Genomic DNA, 17083 nt, shown 5'->3' with positions numbered 1-17083 from the left:
GGGTTTGGACAATGAAACTGGAACACCTGGTTTTAAAGCAAAATAATTTACTGTGGTGACATCCACAGTTAATCCTTTTGGATGTGGTTCATCCTTCTTGGTGGTATGCTGACATTACCCTGGATACCGTGGCTCTTGATGCATCACAAAGACTTGCTGTCTTGGTCACAGATGCTCCAGCAAGACGTGCACCAACAATTTGTCCTCTTTTGAACTCTGGTATGTCACCCATAATGTTGTGTGCATTGTAATATTCCGAGCAGAACTGTGCTCTTACCCTGCTAATTGAACCTTCACACTCTGCTCTTACTGGTGCAATGTGTAACTAAATGAAGATTGGCCACCAGGCTGCTCCAATTTAGCCACGAAACCTCCCACACTAAAATGACAGGTGTCATTCAGTTTCATTGTCCAACCCCTGTAGCGCCTTGAATGCATGTTTGCCACATTCTGACTTTCTGTATTATTACATATTTGTTATATTTGTGAATATTTCATATTTCTATCCAGTTCAATTAAGAAATATATTGAGCTCAATGAACACAGCCAGCTTCAAATGTAGAAATCCCAGCTGAAGGTTTTTAAAACTCTGTTTAAAGAGTTAAAGCTAAAGTTTACCATCCATAAAAATAAAAAATAAAAAACTCTGGACACAAAGAATTACAAACTATACACATTAAAATTAATAAACACAGATTTCTCTCCTGAAAACAAGTGAGAATTTTTGTGTGAATAAAGAGCTTTTGTTTTAATTACAGTAAGCTTAGGTTTCCAGTTAGCTGCAACACTAGCCAGGGTTAGCAGTTCTTAGCGCTAGTAAATACAGCCTGACAGCAGCGCTACACTGAGGAAACCTAAGTGCTCTCGGAGGGGGTGCTTTTCCTGGCGGGGGTGCTGAATTCGGCACAACACCAGCAAACCAAGGCGAAATTAGCTAGCGTTTTATTCCACTTAGCTTGTTTTAACCAGGTAAACATGCAGAATACAGTCCGATATAGTCCGGTTAGCAGCTAATGCTAATACTGCTCCAGCCTTGGTGCTGGAGAAACTTCACTGAATCTCCTACAGTATACTCCTACACTGTCCTTCAACAGAGTAGCTTTACTGCTTCTACTACTTACCTGACTGGTAAAATAAAATAAAAAAAAAGTCATACACAAGGTTTATCGAGGTTTACAAGACACATTGTTTATTTTTTGGGGGGAAATTAAATTATATTGGTGTGTCTTATAGTGTGAAAAATACAGTAGATCCAAGCTCTATCTTCACCTGCACTTCACAACTTAATGGACAAAACCATTTAGATGGCCAAGATGATTGTCACAATGCTAAGTTAGCATAAGCATAAGATTTAAAAATGTTTCTTCAACCATTCTGAACTACTGCTACAGTATTATATCATAATGTATTATTAAATACTATAAATACAGGTATATTGTTCTGTATCTACACGTTAAGTTACAGTACAGGCCAAAAGTTTGGACACACCTTCTCTTTTTCAATGTGTTTTTTTATGACTATTTACATTGTAGATTCTCACTGAAGCATCAAAGCTATGAATGAACACATGTGGAGTTTTATGTACTCAACAAATAAAGGTGAAATAACAAAAAAAATGTATATTATAGTTTCTTCAAAATAGCCACCCTTTGCTCTGATTACTGCTTTTCACACTCTTGGCATCATTCTCTCAATGAGCTTCAAGAGGTTTTCACCTGAAATGTTTTTTTTTCAACAGTCTTGAAACAGTCTTGGAAGGAGTTCCCAGAGGTGTTTATTAGCACTTGTTGCCCCTTTGCCTTCTTCACTCTGTGCTCCAGCTCACCCCAAACCTCAAATCTGGATTGGGTTCAGGTCCGGTGACTGTGGAGGACAGCTCATATTTTTTTTGTTAAGTACATCTTATGTGTTCAATTATAGTTTTGATGCTTCAGTGAGAATCTACAATGTAAATAGTCATGAAAATAAAGAAAACGCATTGAAAAAGAGAAGGATTTTGTGGCCTGTACTGTACACGTTATAAGTTGGTAACACAGTACATAACGAGCTTCAAGTTTCAATGGTGCACTTCCAATCATTCCTACCAGAGCTGAAAGTGTCCCACTTCCTTTCAAACCCCTGTAACCCAAGTCTGTGTTGTCCATGGTCTTAATGTTTCCACTTGTCCCCCTCTTTTGTTAAGAAGAAGAGACCATAGAGGCTCTCTCCGCAGCGGAGGAGGAAGAGGAGGACACTGCAGCAGCAGCAGCAGCAGCTTTAGAGGAGCAGGAGGAGCTGGAGGAGGAGGAGGAGGAGGAGGAGCAGTGGAGTGGGGAGGAGCCTGAGGAGGAGCCCCCATCCCAGCTCTTAGAGCAGGCAGAGGTTGTAGATGAGGCACAGGCTTCGCCCTGCCCGCAGGCCGAGGTCCAGGCACTTACTGCTGGCCCTGAAGCTCCTAATGGGAGCGCTAAGGAGGCAGGGGGGGAAGAGAGCCCTGAGAAAGGTGTGTCCTCCCTTCTCCGTGGCCTGCATGTTTTTTTCTCTCTCTCGCTTTTTTTCTTAGAAAAACAAAAAAATTAATAAAAAAATAAGGATAAAAGCTAAAGCAGTCTGACATCTATAAGCTATAAGGGAATGTGAAAGAATGGCTCAAATTTGTCCTCTTCTCTGCTGATGCTGCAAGGCAACACAGGCTTGATGGTGACCCGCTTCTGTGGCCAGAGCTGTATGTGTGTGTGTGTGTGTTTGTCGTTTATTTTCGCTCTTTTCTTCAGTTTTCTTCTCTTTTCTTAACTGCTTTTTTTGATGTTTTCAGTGCAGTGGCAGTTTCTTTATCGTTCGATGCTTTCTATGAATCATTCTGCTTTCCAACAATTGGTGCAAATTGCTACTGCTGCCAGGCCGGCCTGTTCCATCAAATGCCATCCATCGCTCAGTGTCGTTTTGCCAGCTACATTGCCAGTGTGTGGTTGTTTATATGCGGCATGCCGTGGTACAGTAAATCACCTGCGTTTTATTTTTTTTTTAAGTGTAGGATTTGTTGCAAATCCTATTACTTTGGATTTTGAATTTGGTCTGCTTTGCTGATTACATCTTTTTGTTTCATTTGTTATTTTTCTTCGTAATTTTGTATCAAAGCACAGTCATTGTCTTATTTTTTTTTTATTGTGAAATTTATATATATATATATATATATACATATCTATTGTATTTGACTATAATTTGGGTCATGAATTATTTTATTTCTTTAAGATTTTTGTTTTTTGTTTAACATCATTTTATACATCACACAAAAAGGTATTCGCCGATCATTTCAAGATTTGGTCCACTGATATGTTTTGCAAGAAACTTGTTTTTACTTCTGTTATTACAGTATGTTACTCTATGTTTAATTGGAACTGATGTTCCCCCAAAGAAAAATGATTGGATTTTCTATGCTTATGTTAACATAAGGTAAAGAAAGAACTTGATATATTTTTTGATGATATGTAATAAAAAGTCCATTCCCTGTGGTGCACCAACAGCAGTTACATATCAGCCCGTGCCTTCTTGGACATTTCATCTACATACTGTGGATCTCATCCATCCAGAATTTTGCATGTTGGTCCAGTGACATCCATGCCATCAATTCGTTCATCGTTCATGAATTGGTATGTGCCGTTTTGTTCCATCTGCAGCGCTGAACGTACAGTATGTTATGCAAAATGCTGGGCTTTGCTTGTCTGTGTGGTGGTTGTGGTTGGCCTGGCAAATCCATACGCCCTGATCCATTACTGCAGCACAACCAGATTACTTAAGATTTACTTTCAGCTGTGAAGATGGACACGGAAAAGCCTTGTGGAGAGAGGACCACCCCTGTCGGCATGGACTTCACCGTCTCAGAGTCGCACCGTGAGGATCCTCCCTCTTACCAGAGCCTTGTTCCTGACAAAGACATGCCAGATACCCCGTTACCTGCCCCTTGTGACACAGAGGCTTTTGCCATTCCCCCAGATGGCCAGAGTAATGCCAAAGAGTCCCAGGAACCTTCAGCTCAAATGCCTGATTTTAAAATCAGTGTTGAGAAACAAGCTTCATCGGATGCAGCTGACTCCAGTAAGTCTCAAAAATCACTAGAAGTTGAAGTCAAAGCCGTGACTGCTGGAGACAAGCAGACGGAAGCTACAGTGAGTGCCAAAACTCCAGAAGTGCCTGAAATCGAGTCTGCTAGATTAGATAAAGATAATAAAGATGTAGAACAAACCAAGGACAAGTCTGGAATGTCGGCTTACTTTGAGACCACGACTCCGAAACCTGACGAAGCCAGGGGCCAAGGTGAAGGATATTATGAGCTTAGTGCTGCCTCGAATGAGACCAAAGACACTCCTGCCATTCCTTCACTTCCAGAGATTAGCTACAGTACCCTTGCCCAGACTCAGTCTGTGGATGAAAAACCTTCTAGTCAAAAGGGTTCGGCAGAGATACAAAAGGTCCTTTCGCCAGTAGAAAAGAGGGATGATTGCAGGCTCTCTCCTGGAAAACTAGCCCTGGAGCAAAGAAGCTACTCCCTCAATATCACCATTGGAGCAATGGATCAAAGTGGAGGCCGAGGACAGCCCAGGAACTTCTCCCCGTTAGCGACAGACATCATGTCTTACACCAGCGGAAGCCTTGATGAATCTGCTGATTACCTTCCTGTCACAACTCCATCGGTAGAGAAAATTCCTACTTTCCCACCGCTCATTCTTGAAACGTCAGCTTCTGTCACAACTCCATCATCTTCTCCTCCCCATGACACGGTGACTGAAGCCAAGACACCAAGTCCACAAGCCGAATCCCCAGACTCTCCTCACCTATCTAAGTACTACTATAAAAATGGTGCTGTCATGGCTCCAGACCTGCCAGAAATGCTGGATCTGGCAGGTGCCCGTTCGAGGCTAACGTCTGAAAACACTGACCCTGAGATTATGAGAAGGAAATCAGTCCCTGCGGATATGCCAGCCCTCGTGAGCGACTCTTTCGCCCATTTGTTTCAGAGTGACCAGAGTCACAGAATTGCAAAAAGTGAGAGTCAGTTGGAGGAGCAGGGCTACTGTGTTTTCAGTGAGTACTCAGGTCCCATGCCATCACCTGCAGATGTGCACAGTCCAATGGACTCTCCACCAACACAGATCTTCAACACTATGATATCAGAAGAGAAGGAGCCAAGTCCTGCTGCGAGTGGACAGGAAAGTCCATCGTCTAAGGATGTGATGCCTAAGGAGGACACTGTCCCAGAACCTAAGGAAGAGAAGGATACAAATGAATTACCCAGCAAGAAGGATGATATTGAGTCAGATCAGCCAGAAAAACAATCAGAAATCCTTGTAACGCCAACTGTGACAGTTACCCTAGACGTGGCAAAACCTGATCTTGATGCAGAGGGCAATCTTTCTGCAGACCAGGAGGCTGAATTTGCAAATTATGAGAGGCAAATTCGCAAACTCGAAATGGAAGACAGACCTTTAAGTGTTGAGGAGGAGAAGGAGCTCCAGGAGCTTAGAGAGAAAGTGAAAAATAAGCCAGATCTGGTGCACCAGGAGGCCTACGAGGAGGTAGATGCGGAAGACGTCTACCAGCTCACTGGGGTTGCGAAGGACAGGATTGCTAGACCAATAAGACCATCCCCAGCATCGTCAGTGGAGAGCAATCCAGAGGAGGAGAAAGTTCAAGCTGCAGTAGAGAAGGCTAAATCAGTAGAAGTAGAGAAAGAAACAGAAGATCTGAAAGCACAGCCAACAAAATTGTCTCCAGCTGGGTCTGTTGAGAAAAGAGGAGAAGTTGAAGAGGAGAAACCCTTAGTGGAACCTGTCAAAGAGAAAGAGACTGCTGCAGAAGAGAAAGCTCTGGTTGATCATGCAAAGACAGAGGAGCCTCCAGTTGCTAGCACAGTTGTACAAGGTGCAGAAGAAGAAATAGAGCTCGCTGAGGAACCTAAGGAGTTCATAGATGAAGCAAAAACAACCAAACCTACAGAATTGGCACCAGTGGAGCCTGAACAGGAGAAGCCTGATGCAGAGGCAAAGGCAGAGGCTGTGAATGCAATAGTGAAGGAAGATGTAGAGGCTGAAATAGTGAAGCCTGAAGCAGAGGCAGAAATAGTCAAGGCTGAAGCAAAGGCAGAAATAGTGAAGCCTGAAGCAGAAGTTGAAATAGTGAAGCCTGAAGCAAAGGCAGAAATCGTCAAGGCTGAAGCAGAAGATAAAATAGTCAAACTTGAAGCAGAAGCAGAAATAGTAAAGGCTGAAGCAGAAGTTGAAATAGTCAAGGCTGAACCAGAGGCAGAAATAGTCAAGGCTGAACCAGAGGCAGAAATAGTAAAGGCTGAAGCAGAAGTTGAAATAGTCAAGGCTGAAGCAGAGACAGAAATACAGAAGGTGGAAACGGAAAAGACTGAAGCAGAACCGGCTGAAACAGAACAGATTAAGGACGAAGTTGAGGAGAAGGAGGAAGAGAATGAACCTGAGGAACTGGAAGGGGCTGGGGCTCTAGTAGATGAAGCTGCAGAGCCTAGAGCAGCCATCGAATCTGTAGTGACAGTAGAAGATGACTTCATCACAGTGGTGCAGACAATCGACGAACGCGAAGAGCCTGGTCACAGCGTCCGGTTCTCTGCCCCTCCTGAGGAGGAACTGCCTCAGCTTCTCCAAGAGGACGAGGAAGAAGAAGAGTCTGTGGAAATGGCACAAGAAGCAGAACTAGAGGCTGAAAGTCTTGAGGAAGTTCCTGATGTCCCGGAAGCTGTCGAAGAACCTGTGTGCCCTCCTAAGCAGGTGCCAGAAAGTGAGGGTCCTACTGAGAGCTATGATGACTACAAAGACGAGACCACCATGGATGACTCCATTTTGGACAGCTCCTGGGTGGACACTCAAGGTAATTGCTCTCAATTCTCTCAAGGGGCTAAATGGTTCAGGAGATGTTTAAAAACGATTCTATTTATGATTTAATTAATTTAGTTAATGGTTGTATTTCAATCAAAGTAGGAATTAGGTGCTAGGTAACTATGATCTGAGGATTGATGCCATCAGCAGCCAGAGTCAGAGAGAGTTGGCTATGCTCTCTCTCTGGGGTTGGTTGATGGCATTGATGGCCAGCACAGACACCTCTTAGCGGATGGATAAAAACCGGGGATCTAGCGCTTTCCTCTAAGTGCAATGGCTACCCAAAGATGCTAGTCTTTACCATTATAGACTTGGGGGCATTTCTAGAGATAGAAGGAGCTAATAAGAACAAGAAAGGGATAGTTTTCCTTCCAAATAGTGTAAAAAAGGGTTAAATTAATTACTTTAATTAAAGGAAATGCTTCTCATTTCTCTATATAAAATTGTACAAAATGTTTAATACCCACCTAATAGAACCTCATACACTTTCTAAGTAGGTCCTTGTACTTGTTTACAGTCTGTAGCTTCTCATTTTATCTTCTGTACACAGCGGATGACGATAAGAGCATGGCCACAGAAAGAATTGAGCCTCTTCCCAGGATGGCAAGTCCTGCAAAGAAGCCTCCAGCTGAGAAACCAGTCAAACAGAAGGCTAAAGGAGGCAGGGCCAAAGGAAGAGTGTCCACTCCAGAACGCAAGCCGGTCCGGAAGGAGCCGGTTCCAGTGCAGAAAGAGGAGATGAAGAAGAAAAAAGGTTTCTCAATCAAGAATGACTCTGCAAATAATTTGACAAACTTTTTATGTTACGTCATTTTGTTATCATCTTATATAAGATTTTTGAAGCTGTCTCTTAAACTTTCCTATCACTTTCCAAATGCGTTCTAGATAATGATATAGATCCCCACTTTCGATTTTTGAAACATTTTGTAACTTTTCTTGTACATGCCTACAGTTTAACTATCAGTTTTACTTTTATTTTCTTAACTGTTTTTGTATTTAAAATGTTTGTTCTTCTTACTGGGGATTTCTGTATCATTTTACCGAGTCATTCTACGAGTTGGGTGCCATTTCCACATCACATTAAATTAAAATCAGAACATTTTTTTATTGGGCACAAAAATAAAATAAAAATCCTAAAATCAATTTCATCCTACTATGACCACAATTCTTGATATGGCCAAGCTTCTGGTATGTGCCAATTAAATTAATAAAATACAGTCTTTCCATTAATAGTGTAAATATAGAATAGTTTTACCTTACAGGGTTGTTGGCTTGAACTTGGACTCTTTGTTACACCAGTTTTAACATTAAAATAAAAGTAGGAAAAAATAGGAAAAAAATCTTACAAAAACTTATTTTGTTTCTGGTTGCTCCAATATCCCAGATAATGCAGTTTTCTCTTAGTGATGTCATTTATATCATATTATAGTACATAAACTTTAGACAAAACTTAGGCCCAATCCCATTTCACCCCTTGGCTCTACCACTGAGCCCTTCTCCTCTGTTTTGCTCACTCAGGCAAGTGTAAGGACCCCATGACCCTTAAAACGGGGATTTTTCAGAGGCACAAAATCAAAGAAATCACTGGAAAGATAGCGACACAAGTGACCAACGAAACCCACAAATTTGAATATTTTCATAAAATCACAATAACTGCTATATTACCATAGTTAATGAAATAGTTTTATGGACATTTTTTATTCATTTACAAGCATATATAAATCGCTAGTAGTCCATCTCGGTAGCTATCTATCTGTCTAACTTTCCCGTTCCACCTTAAATGGTGCTACAGGTGTCAGAGGCTGCAGCATTTAAGGTGAAACAGAAAAAAATAAAATAAAAATCTAAACAAACAAAAGCTAATTTTAGCTCCAAATCACAGAGGAATTAACTCTGTTCCAAGGGGACAGGTTACACTCAAAAACAAGGGGTAGTTATACAAAAGAGAAATGGGATTGGGCCTTAGTGTAGCAAGGTGGTAGGTGAAACTGAGGGACATGCAACAATAATATATATATATATTTTTTAACCTTAAACTCTGCTTTTTTAATCAAACTTAAAATGGTTTCACAGCTAAAACTGAAGGAATGAGATACAGTATAAAATGAGAAGCAAATGGGTAGACGAGGCTCTGAGTGGTCCAAACCGTTGACACTATGATCAGGAGATCACTGGTTTGAATCCTGGTCATGCAGCTTGCCACAGTTGCCACAGGGAGTTCTTTCCCCTCAACACTCCTAGGGTGATGTGGATCAGCACAAGGCATCTGTGAGCTGATGTATCAGAACTGAGTCGCCTGCGCTTTCTTTCGAGTGCGCTGTGATGCTACTTGGTAATGCTGCATCAGCAGCAGTTCAGAAAGAGGCGGAGTTTCGGGTAATTGGCTGTGGAAATTGGAAAGAAAATGGCAAAAAAAAAATTAAATAAAAAAATATATATAAAGATGAGGAGACTATATCTTATTTACTTACCCTGATAGAATGAATGGTAGGGAATGGAAGAAACGAGGTAAGAAAAAAAAGGGTTTGGGTCAGTATGAATGGATTAGAGCTGTTGAAGGCCTGCCCTAATGCAAAAGAATTAAATAAAAAATGATCAAAGTAGTGTGTTGATTGGAAAACAGACTTTTCTTTACGTTTTTTTGTGCTTAAAGCATCATTTCATGCTTGATGGACAGAAATGGCTCCCACTTGGTAGAATGGCGTGATCCCTTCCCCTGAATGCTGCTGTTCCTCTCTCTTTCCCTGACTCTGTGTTTCCTCTCGTAGCTGTGATTAAGAAGGTTGAGCTCACAAAAAAATCTGAGAATCAGAGTCGCTCTCCCTCCCGGAAGAGTGTGCTAAAGACCGGCGCCGTACGGCACCCTAGACCCACCCAGCACCACGCCTGTGCTAAACGGAAACCCACAGGTGATCACGTCGCCCCCTGGAGGCTGCTTGCAATGTGGCTGGCAAACGTGTACACACTGGCATGGTGTTGTTTATTCTCATTTTTGATTTTTCATGGTTGCCTGTGAAATTATTGTTATTTTTCAGTTTTGTTTTTGATTGATGTTGATGTTGTTATTTTATTTTTTTTCTGTGATGAAATGTAACTTTAAGTTAACTTTTAAAAAATCACTTCACTGTGATTTATTCTCTTCTGTTTTATTTTCTTCATCTCACTCGTTTTTTCACTCGTTCCTGCTTTTGTTAACAGTGACACTGAACCTGACTGACTGGCTGAGTGATGCAGTGCAATTATTCTTTTTTTTTGTTCTATTATTTTCAGCTTTATGCAAGTGATATTTTTCCTTATGCAAATTACGTGTGTGTGTGTGTGTGTGTGTGTGTGTGTGTGTGTGTGTGTGTGTGTGTGTGTGTGTGTGTGTGTTGAGTGAGACTTTGCTGTGTGAGGTTATGGGTTTATGGGTTTACTGCTGAAGGGTCATGCCAGACGTCCAGCTGATATGCAGACGTTGCTATGGAGACCAGTGTTTGAGTTACTTCAGCATGTGAGAGCGAGGCAGAGAGAGATGGAGAGAAAAAGAAAGAGGGATAGAGACAGAGTAACAGAGGGAGAGAGAAAGAGACCAAAGCAGAGAGAGAGGGAGAGAAAAAGAAAGAGAGAGAGAGAGAGCAACAGAGGGAGAGACAAAGAGAGAGACAGGGAGAGAAAAAGAAAGAGAGAAAGACAGAGACAGAGTAACAGAGGGACATAGAAAGAGAGCGAGACAGAGAGAGAGGGAGAGAAAAAGAAAGAGGGGGAGAGAGAGTAACAGAGGGAGAGAGAGAGAGAGAGAGAGAGAGAAAGAGGAGAGAGAAAGAGGAGAGGCAAAGAGAGAGGGAGTGTGAGAAGGAAACAGAGAGAGAGAGAAAGAAAGAGATAGAGAGAGACATGGAGAGAAATAAGTGAAAGGACAAAAGAAAAGAAAAGAACCAATAGATTGAAAAATCCACTCACATCAGAAATGAAGAGAAAGAATGAGGAGAGAATGAGAAAAAGTTATGAAGGAGAGAGGGAGAAAGAGAGAGACAGAAAGAGAGTGAAAGGGATGGAGAGCAAGAAAAAGAGAAATAAAAAGAGGAAAATGAGAGAGAAGAGACATAGAGACATGAAAAGAGAAAGAAAGAAAGAAAGAAAGAAAGGGAACAAAACAGATGAAAAATGAAAAATGTCAAGAACAAAGAGAAATAGTGAGGAAAAAAGAAAAAGTGAGAAAAATATAGAGGGAAGAGAAACAATGTATTTAAAAAGAGGAAAAGAGAGAGAAGAGAATGAAGATTGACGTGAAGAAAAAAAAATAAGTGAGAGAAACAAGAGAAAACAGAAAAAGAATAAGAGAAGGAAAACAGTGATGTTCATGGAATTCATGAAAACTTCCTGGATGGAAACCCCTGTAGTGAGAGATGAAGAGAGAGAGAGAGAGAGAGAGAGAGAGAGATTCCTCCTCTTGCTGTTTGAATTGAGGATGGGGTGGGGGGTAAATTACTGGCCCAGTTAGAAGTTGCTGAATCTGTTATGTAATGAAAGTCAGTTTCCTTATTCTGCGCCAGAAAAACTTCAAAGCTTTTCCTCGTTTCTAAAAGTGTCGACGGGCTGGTGGGCTGCTCGCACTTCCGTTTCACTATTTTAATAACCTTATTAACTAACTCTGGATCACAGATACTGTCTTTTATATTTATAAATATGCTAAAACACTCATTTGTGAGTCTGCAGGATATTCCACTGTGGGGATAAACTCAGAACCGGGGTCTTATATTGTAATTACTGCATACATACAGCTCTGGAAAAAAAGAAAAAGAGAGCACTTCAGTTTCTGAATCAGTTTCTCTGATTTTGCTATTTATAGGTTTATGTTTGAGTAAAATGAACATTGTGATTTTATTCTATAAACTACAGACAACATGTCTTCCAAATTCCTAATAAAAATATTGTCTTTTAAAGCATTTATTTGCAGAAAATGAGAAATGGCTGAAATAAATCAATATTTGGTGGAATAACCCTGGTTTTTAATCACAGTTTTTTATGCATCATGTTCTCCTCCACCAGTCTTACACACTGCTTTTGGATAGCTTTATGCTGCTTTACTCCTGGTACAAAAATTCAAGCAGTTCAGTTTGGTGGTTTGATGGCTTGTGATCATCCATCTTCCTCTTGATTATATTCCAGAGGTTTTCAATTTGGTAAAATCAAAGAAACTCATCATTTTAAGTTGTCTCTTTTTTTTTCCAGAGCTGTATATACAGAATGTAGATGTGGGTATATGTTATATGGTATTGTTTTGATTATATATAGTAGTGATACATGCTGTGGTTGTGTGAGACAGAGCCTGAGCTTTCTGGTTGTGTATATATCTTTAATTTTCCAATGCTTTCTTTCTTTCTTTCTTCTCTCTCTCTCTCTCTCTCTCTCTCTCTCTCTCTCTCTCTCTCTCTCTCTCTCTCTCTCTCTCTCTCTCTCTCTCTCTCTCTCCAGTGTCAGCGGACGGACGATTGCCCTTCAGTGCTATGAGGCACTCCAGGGACCGGGCGTCTGTGAGTATCCCCTCTTAACCACATCAGCAGTCTGAACACGACTGTTTTTACCAGGATTAATGTAATTTTGACATCTTTTGGACCTTATATATTGACTTCAGCTGATTTAAATATGAATTACTTTATATTTTTTAATGTAGACTGGTTTTGGAAAAATAAAATCAATATAAATGCTTCCTCCCAACTCCTTCTTTAATTCCTAAAGAAATTAAACTGATCATCAGTAAATTTTACATTTCATTTAATTACATTTGGAAATCTCAGCTGCTTGAGGCCTAGCGTGAAGTTTCCACCAATCAGTGATGGTTTGGAGAGACATGTCATCTGCTGCTGTTGATCCACTGTGTTTTACCAAGTCCAAAGTCAAAGTGATTTCATTTTCCTGCAGGATTTGGCACACTGCCCACACTGCCAAAAGTACGAATTGGTCTTGTTTTCTGAGACACTGATTTTTGGCTTTTATTGGCTGTAAACCATAATCAATAACAAAAAAATTAAAAATATATAATATATGAGTTTCACATTTTGAACTAAATTACTGAAATCAATGATATTATACTTTTCAATGCTAAACATACTACTGTCAAAGTGATGAGCCCTACACTGTAACTATCCTGCTATCCTATTATGAATACAGATGACTATAGTAACAATATCACTCTATGAATATAAATAGAGGTTTACTTTAGTGCTGTCACTATAGATTATGATTAAGATTAACTGCACAGGAAATAGATTCATTTACAAATTTTGTTTTGATGATTAATTGAGTAATTTGAATAAGGAACATAAATTACTGGACAATGCTGTAATGCACCGTGCTGTCATTTTCATTGAGCATTGCATGCATTTCCCCTTCATTTCACCTCTGCTACTGACTTGCATACTTGCACGTGTTCATTACCCATAATCCCTAAGGTTCCCATTGCTCTGTGATGTCATACATTTCCCATACTATCCCAAAATGCTATTTTCTTCCTGCTTTTCCCCCCCTTTTTAAGTTTCTTGAGCACAAAAGCTCTTCCATCCCACAAAGGGCTTCTGTAGCCATAATTGTCAGATTCTATGCTTCTCCCCCGCGATGACCTGCATTGATTGGTCAGTGACTAATGTGTAGTGTTGCCAGTCCCCCGAGAACGACACAAAACGAAGATAATTGCTTAATCTGACATAGTGAACATTGTGAGGGACAAAAATGTTGTGTAGTCTGAGCTTGGCATAAGACATTAGAGACTAACTGAAAGGAGAGAGCCAGAAGGTAACATAGACATGAGCATACCCTACCCTGAAACACTGGGATCCACCCACTCTACCATTAACAAAGCCTACAAAGCTATAAACTATATATACAAAGCTAAAACTATATGTCCATGAACCCCTGAATATTCAGCATCCATCTAATGCCAGGTTCACACTACTCGACTTTATGAGTCGTCAGTCATTGTGCTGTTCACACTATTAAAACTGGTTGTGCTGTAATCGTGATTAGCGACACAGATCACAAATTACACAATTTATTTTTTCACTGTGAAAAATTGCTGACTCACTTGGTTGCTCTCCAGAAACACGTTTCACCAAGAGAACACACCAGAACTAAACACACACGAGAACTAGCAATGCTAAGCCAGAGAATCTCTATAGAGGAGAATACGCACTTGAAGTGAGTCCAGAATGAGTGGATTCGTATGAAGCAACTGAGCCAATCAGATTATAAATGTACACATGTCTAATTTTTATACTGAAATATGTACTTATGTCCTCTACACAGAACTATATTAAGCGTGTTTAGTACCACAGATATAATTTTTTATAGTTTTAACTCAGTTATAAACCTTTTAAACATGCTCTGCCTGTATCTCCAGGATCAGCTCGCCAACCAATCAGCTCACGGTAGCAGTAATGCTAGTGTTTACAGTGTTTCTTTCTTTGCTTTTTTAGTGAAATACATTATTATACTTTCTAAAATCAAGAAATATTCAGAACGAGTAGTTCATTATTATTTTTATTTTAAAGTTTTTAGCTTTTAGCTCCATTCTCCCAATTCATATAGGACTCGCTCTAGAGTTTAACAGTCATTTACCGATATAACAGGGGGACAGAAAGTGATCAGACTCTTCATAAATGGCTCTGGTAATGCAGGGGATGCATTTGCATCCATGCTTCTCTTTCTCTCTTTCTCTGTAATTCCATTGGCAGTATGTAGCCTCTGCTTATGACTCCCAGTCACCGACTGGGTCAGATGTCTAGCATAGCAATTTTTATTTGCTGGATATCATTGCCGATCAATGAAAAACTGGAATAAAATCATGTAGTGTGAACCTGGCGTAAGAAAACACATTAATGTCTAAAATCTAAACTTAAAAACAGATTAAATATTTCCCAGAATGCTCTATTCTGCCTGCTGTGTGTTTTCTGGAGTCTAATAGAGCGGTGGTATTTACCCTGCTCTACCTTCACTGACATTAAAAAAGCACCCAGCTTTTCCATTTAGACTTACTTGTTCACATAATTGCTGCTATTTTCTGCAAATGCAAATTTACCTCTGCTTTGCTCCAAATTCCACGCTCTGTACCCTATTTATTCCTGCACACCTCGCTGCCAGATCCACTGAAACTGCTAGTTTGCAACTTGAGTGCTTTTGAAAATGAGGTTTCTTTAATTAGGGGAGCTGGAAATTACACTCACATGCCTAACCTTATAAATGGTTTATAAATGAGTATATTAATTATTATTGATTAGGTTAAAAAAAGCTTTAAAAACCATTGATAGACAGTTACAACACATCAATTGAAAATGTATTCAATTAATTAATATTAATTTATGGTAAATAGTTAAACATACTTACAAATATATTAATATGACAGGTTTATGGAAAACACAAAGTAAGATCAGTATTTAGGAAGATCTGAGGTTTGACAGTATAAATGAGTGTGGAATAAAATTTGCAAATTAATAGCACACTGTTGACAGTTTTATTCATGAGTTGTTATATATTTATTAACTGCTTATTAGTTGTTTTTTTACGTATTTGCAATCTTATTAATAACCATTAATAAACTCATTAATAAACCATTCATAACCCCTTTAAAAAGGTAGTCTTATTTTAAAGTGGTAACGATAATTCTAGCCAGATGCCGCCAGTCACAATAATTACCACATACTGCACTGTCCACTCTGGACGGTAATGCCTATTCATTTTAATGACATATTTCTGGCGAATATTAATCAAATATCTACATAACTGCAACCAGCTGGCCAGTGTTCAGTCTCACTTACAAGATAGCACCTCACAGCTTATACAACATACTGTAGGTGTAGGTGTAGGTGTTCTCAAATCATCACCTAAGACAAAAATGTATATTCAGTGATTTTTCCATGATTTCCATGATTTGTCTGTGAATTTCATTTTTTTTATGTCTTCATTCATTATAACTTTATTTATTTCTTGTTCTGTTTTTGTTCTTTTGTTGTTTTGCATGAACAATGCAAACAATGCATCTTCCTCCATCATCATCATCATCATCTGTATCTTCATCATCACCATCATCATAGACCCACAGCCCGACATCACTAACAAAGATACCCACCTCTAAAATGCGGGCGTCGGCTCTCCTTCCACCCCGCCCCAACTCTGCTGGCTCCCTCATTAAAAAGAGCCCATTGGTGGGGACGGACTACAGCGAGCCCCGCCCCTCTTCAGCGGGTCCACAAGACTCTCCTTTACTTAACAGACATTTAGGAAAGGTAAGAATGTGGATAAGGCAGTAGATGTTCAATGTAAACTTGTAAAAATGAGGACAATTCAGGAGAAGAGCATTTATTAATCCTGCTTTTGTTGGAGTAACTGTTTCTACCCTCCAAATAGAGGCTTTCTACTAGATTTTGGAGCCCCGCTGTCTGTATGTCATATAAACATACTGAGCTTAAGGCACTATGTTCAGTGTACATGCTGCTGTCCCATGACTTTTGGCACTGGTCAGTCTCAGAGTACAGTGGTGTAAAAAAGTGTTTGCCCTCTACAGATTTCTTTTTTTTTTTCTTTTTTTTTTTTTTTTCTTTTTTTTGTCATACGGATATTTTTTTGCCGATCATCAAACAAACTTTATTATCACGCAAATATAACCTGGGTAAATTGTTTAAAAAAAAAAAAAAAAACACTTTTTAAAAATGCTAATTATAATTATTAAAGAAAAAAAAAAGCTATCCAAACCAATCCCCCTAAACCTCATAACTTGTTTGTGCCAGTCAAGATTTACCACAGCATCTTAATCAGACTTTGACTAGGCCACTCCAAAACCTTCTTTTGTGACCTCCTGGATGAGTTGTCCATGCCCTTTTTGGAGTTATTTCGGAAGGCTGGTCCCTCCTGGGAAGGTTCACTAGTGTTCCATATTTTGTTCAATGGTGAATAATAGCTCTCCCTGTGGTTTGCTGGAGTCCCAAAGCCTTATCAATGACTTTGTTTTCTCATTTTTTCTTGGATGTATTCAGATCGGGGTATAATGTGTTGCTTTTTAAGATCTTTTATCTGCTTCATGTTGTCAGACTTTTTTTTTTTTTCAAAAAGTGTGATTCATCACAGTAAATTCATGGGTTAGTTTGGTTTGGGTAGTTTTTTCCTTAATAAATGTAATCATCGTTTAAAATGTGCATTTTATATTTTTATTTTAATATATAGACTATATTTAT

General features: G+C 39.6%; 1 protein-coding gene across 15 annotated transcripts in view; it reads left to right on the top strand.

Annotated features, from left to right (window-relative positions):
• The window catches only part of map2 (microtubule-associated protein 2), a 192494-nt gene that overhangs the window by 151401 nt on the left and 24010 nt on the right, over positions 1–17083 (top strand). For 8 of the 15 annotated variants that reach the window (XM_049484766.1, XM_049484774.1, XM_049484772.1 and 5 more), the window contains 6 exons: positions 2183–2482; positions 3790–6870; positions 7429–7632; positions 9647–9787; positions 12336–12394; positions 15947–16138. In XM_049484766.1, the coding sequence (XP_049340723.1) occupies positions 2183–2482; positions 3790–6870; positions 7429–7632; positions 9647–9787; positions 12336–12394; positions 15947–16138 (3977 nt within the window). The remainder of the gene's footprint in view (positions 1–2182; positions 2483–3789; positions 6871–7428; positions 7633–9646; positions 9788–12335; positions 12395–15946; positions 16139–17083) is intronic. The other 7 variants (XM_049484775.1, XM_049484780.1, XM_049484767.1 and 4 more) reach the window with 3 other exon arrangements.

This window comes from Astyanax mexicanus, chromosome 11, assembly GCF_023375975.1.
Source record: "Astyanax mexicanus isolate ESR-SI-001 chromosome 11, AstMex3_surface, whole genome shotgun sequence".
In the NCBI taxonomy this organism is placed as follows: domain Eukaryota; kingdom Metazoa; phylum Chordata; class Actinopteri; order Characiformes; family Acestrorhamphidae; genus Astyanax; species Astyanax mexicanus.
This window is presented reverse-complemented; position numbering and strand designations above follow the sequence as displayed.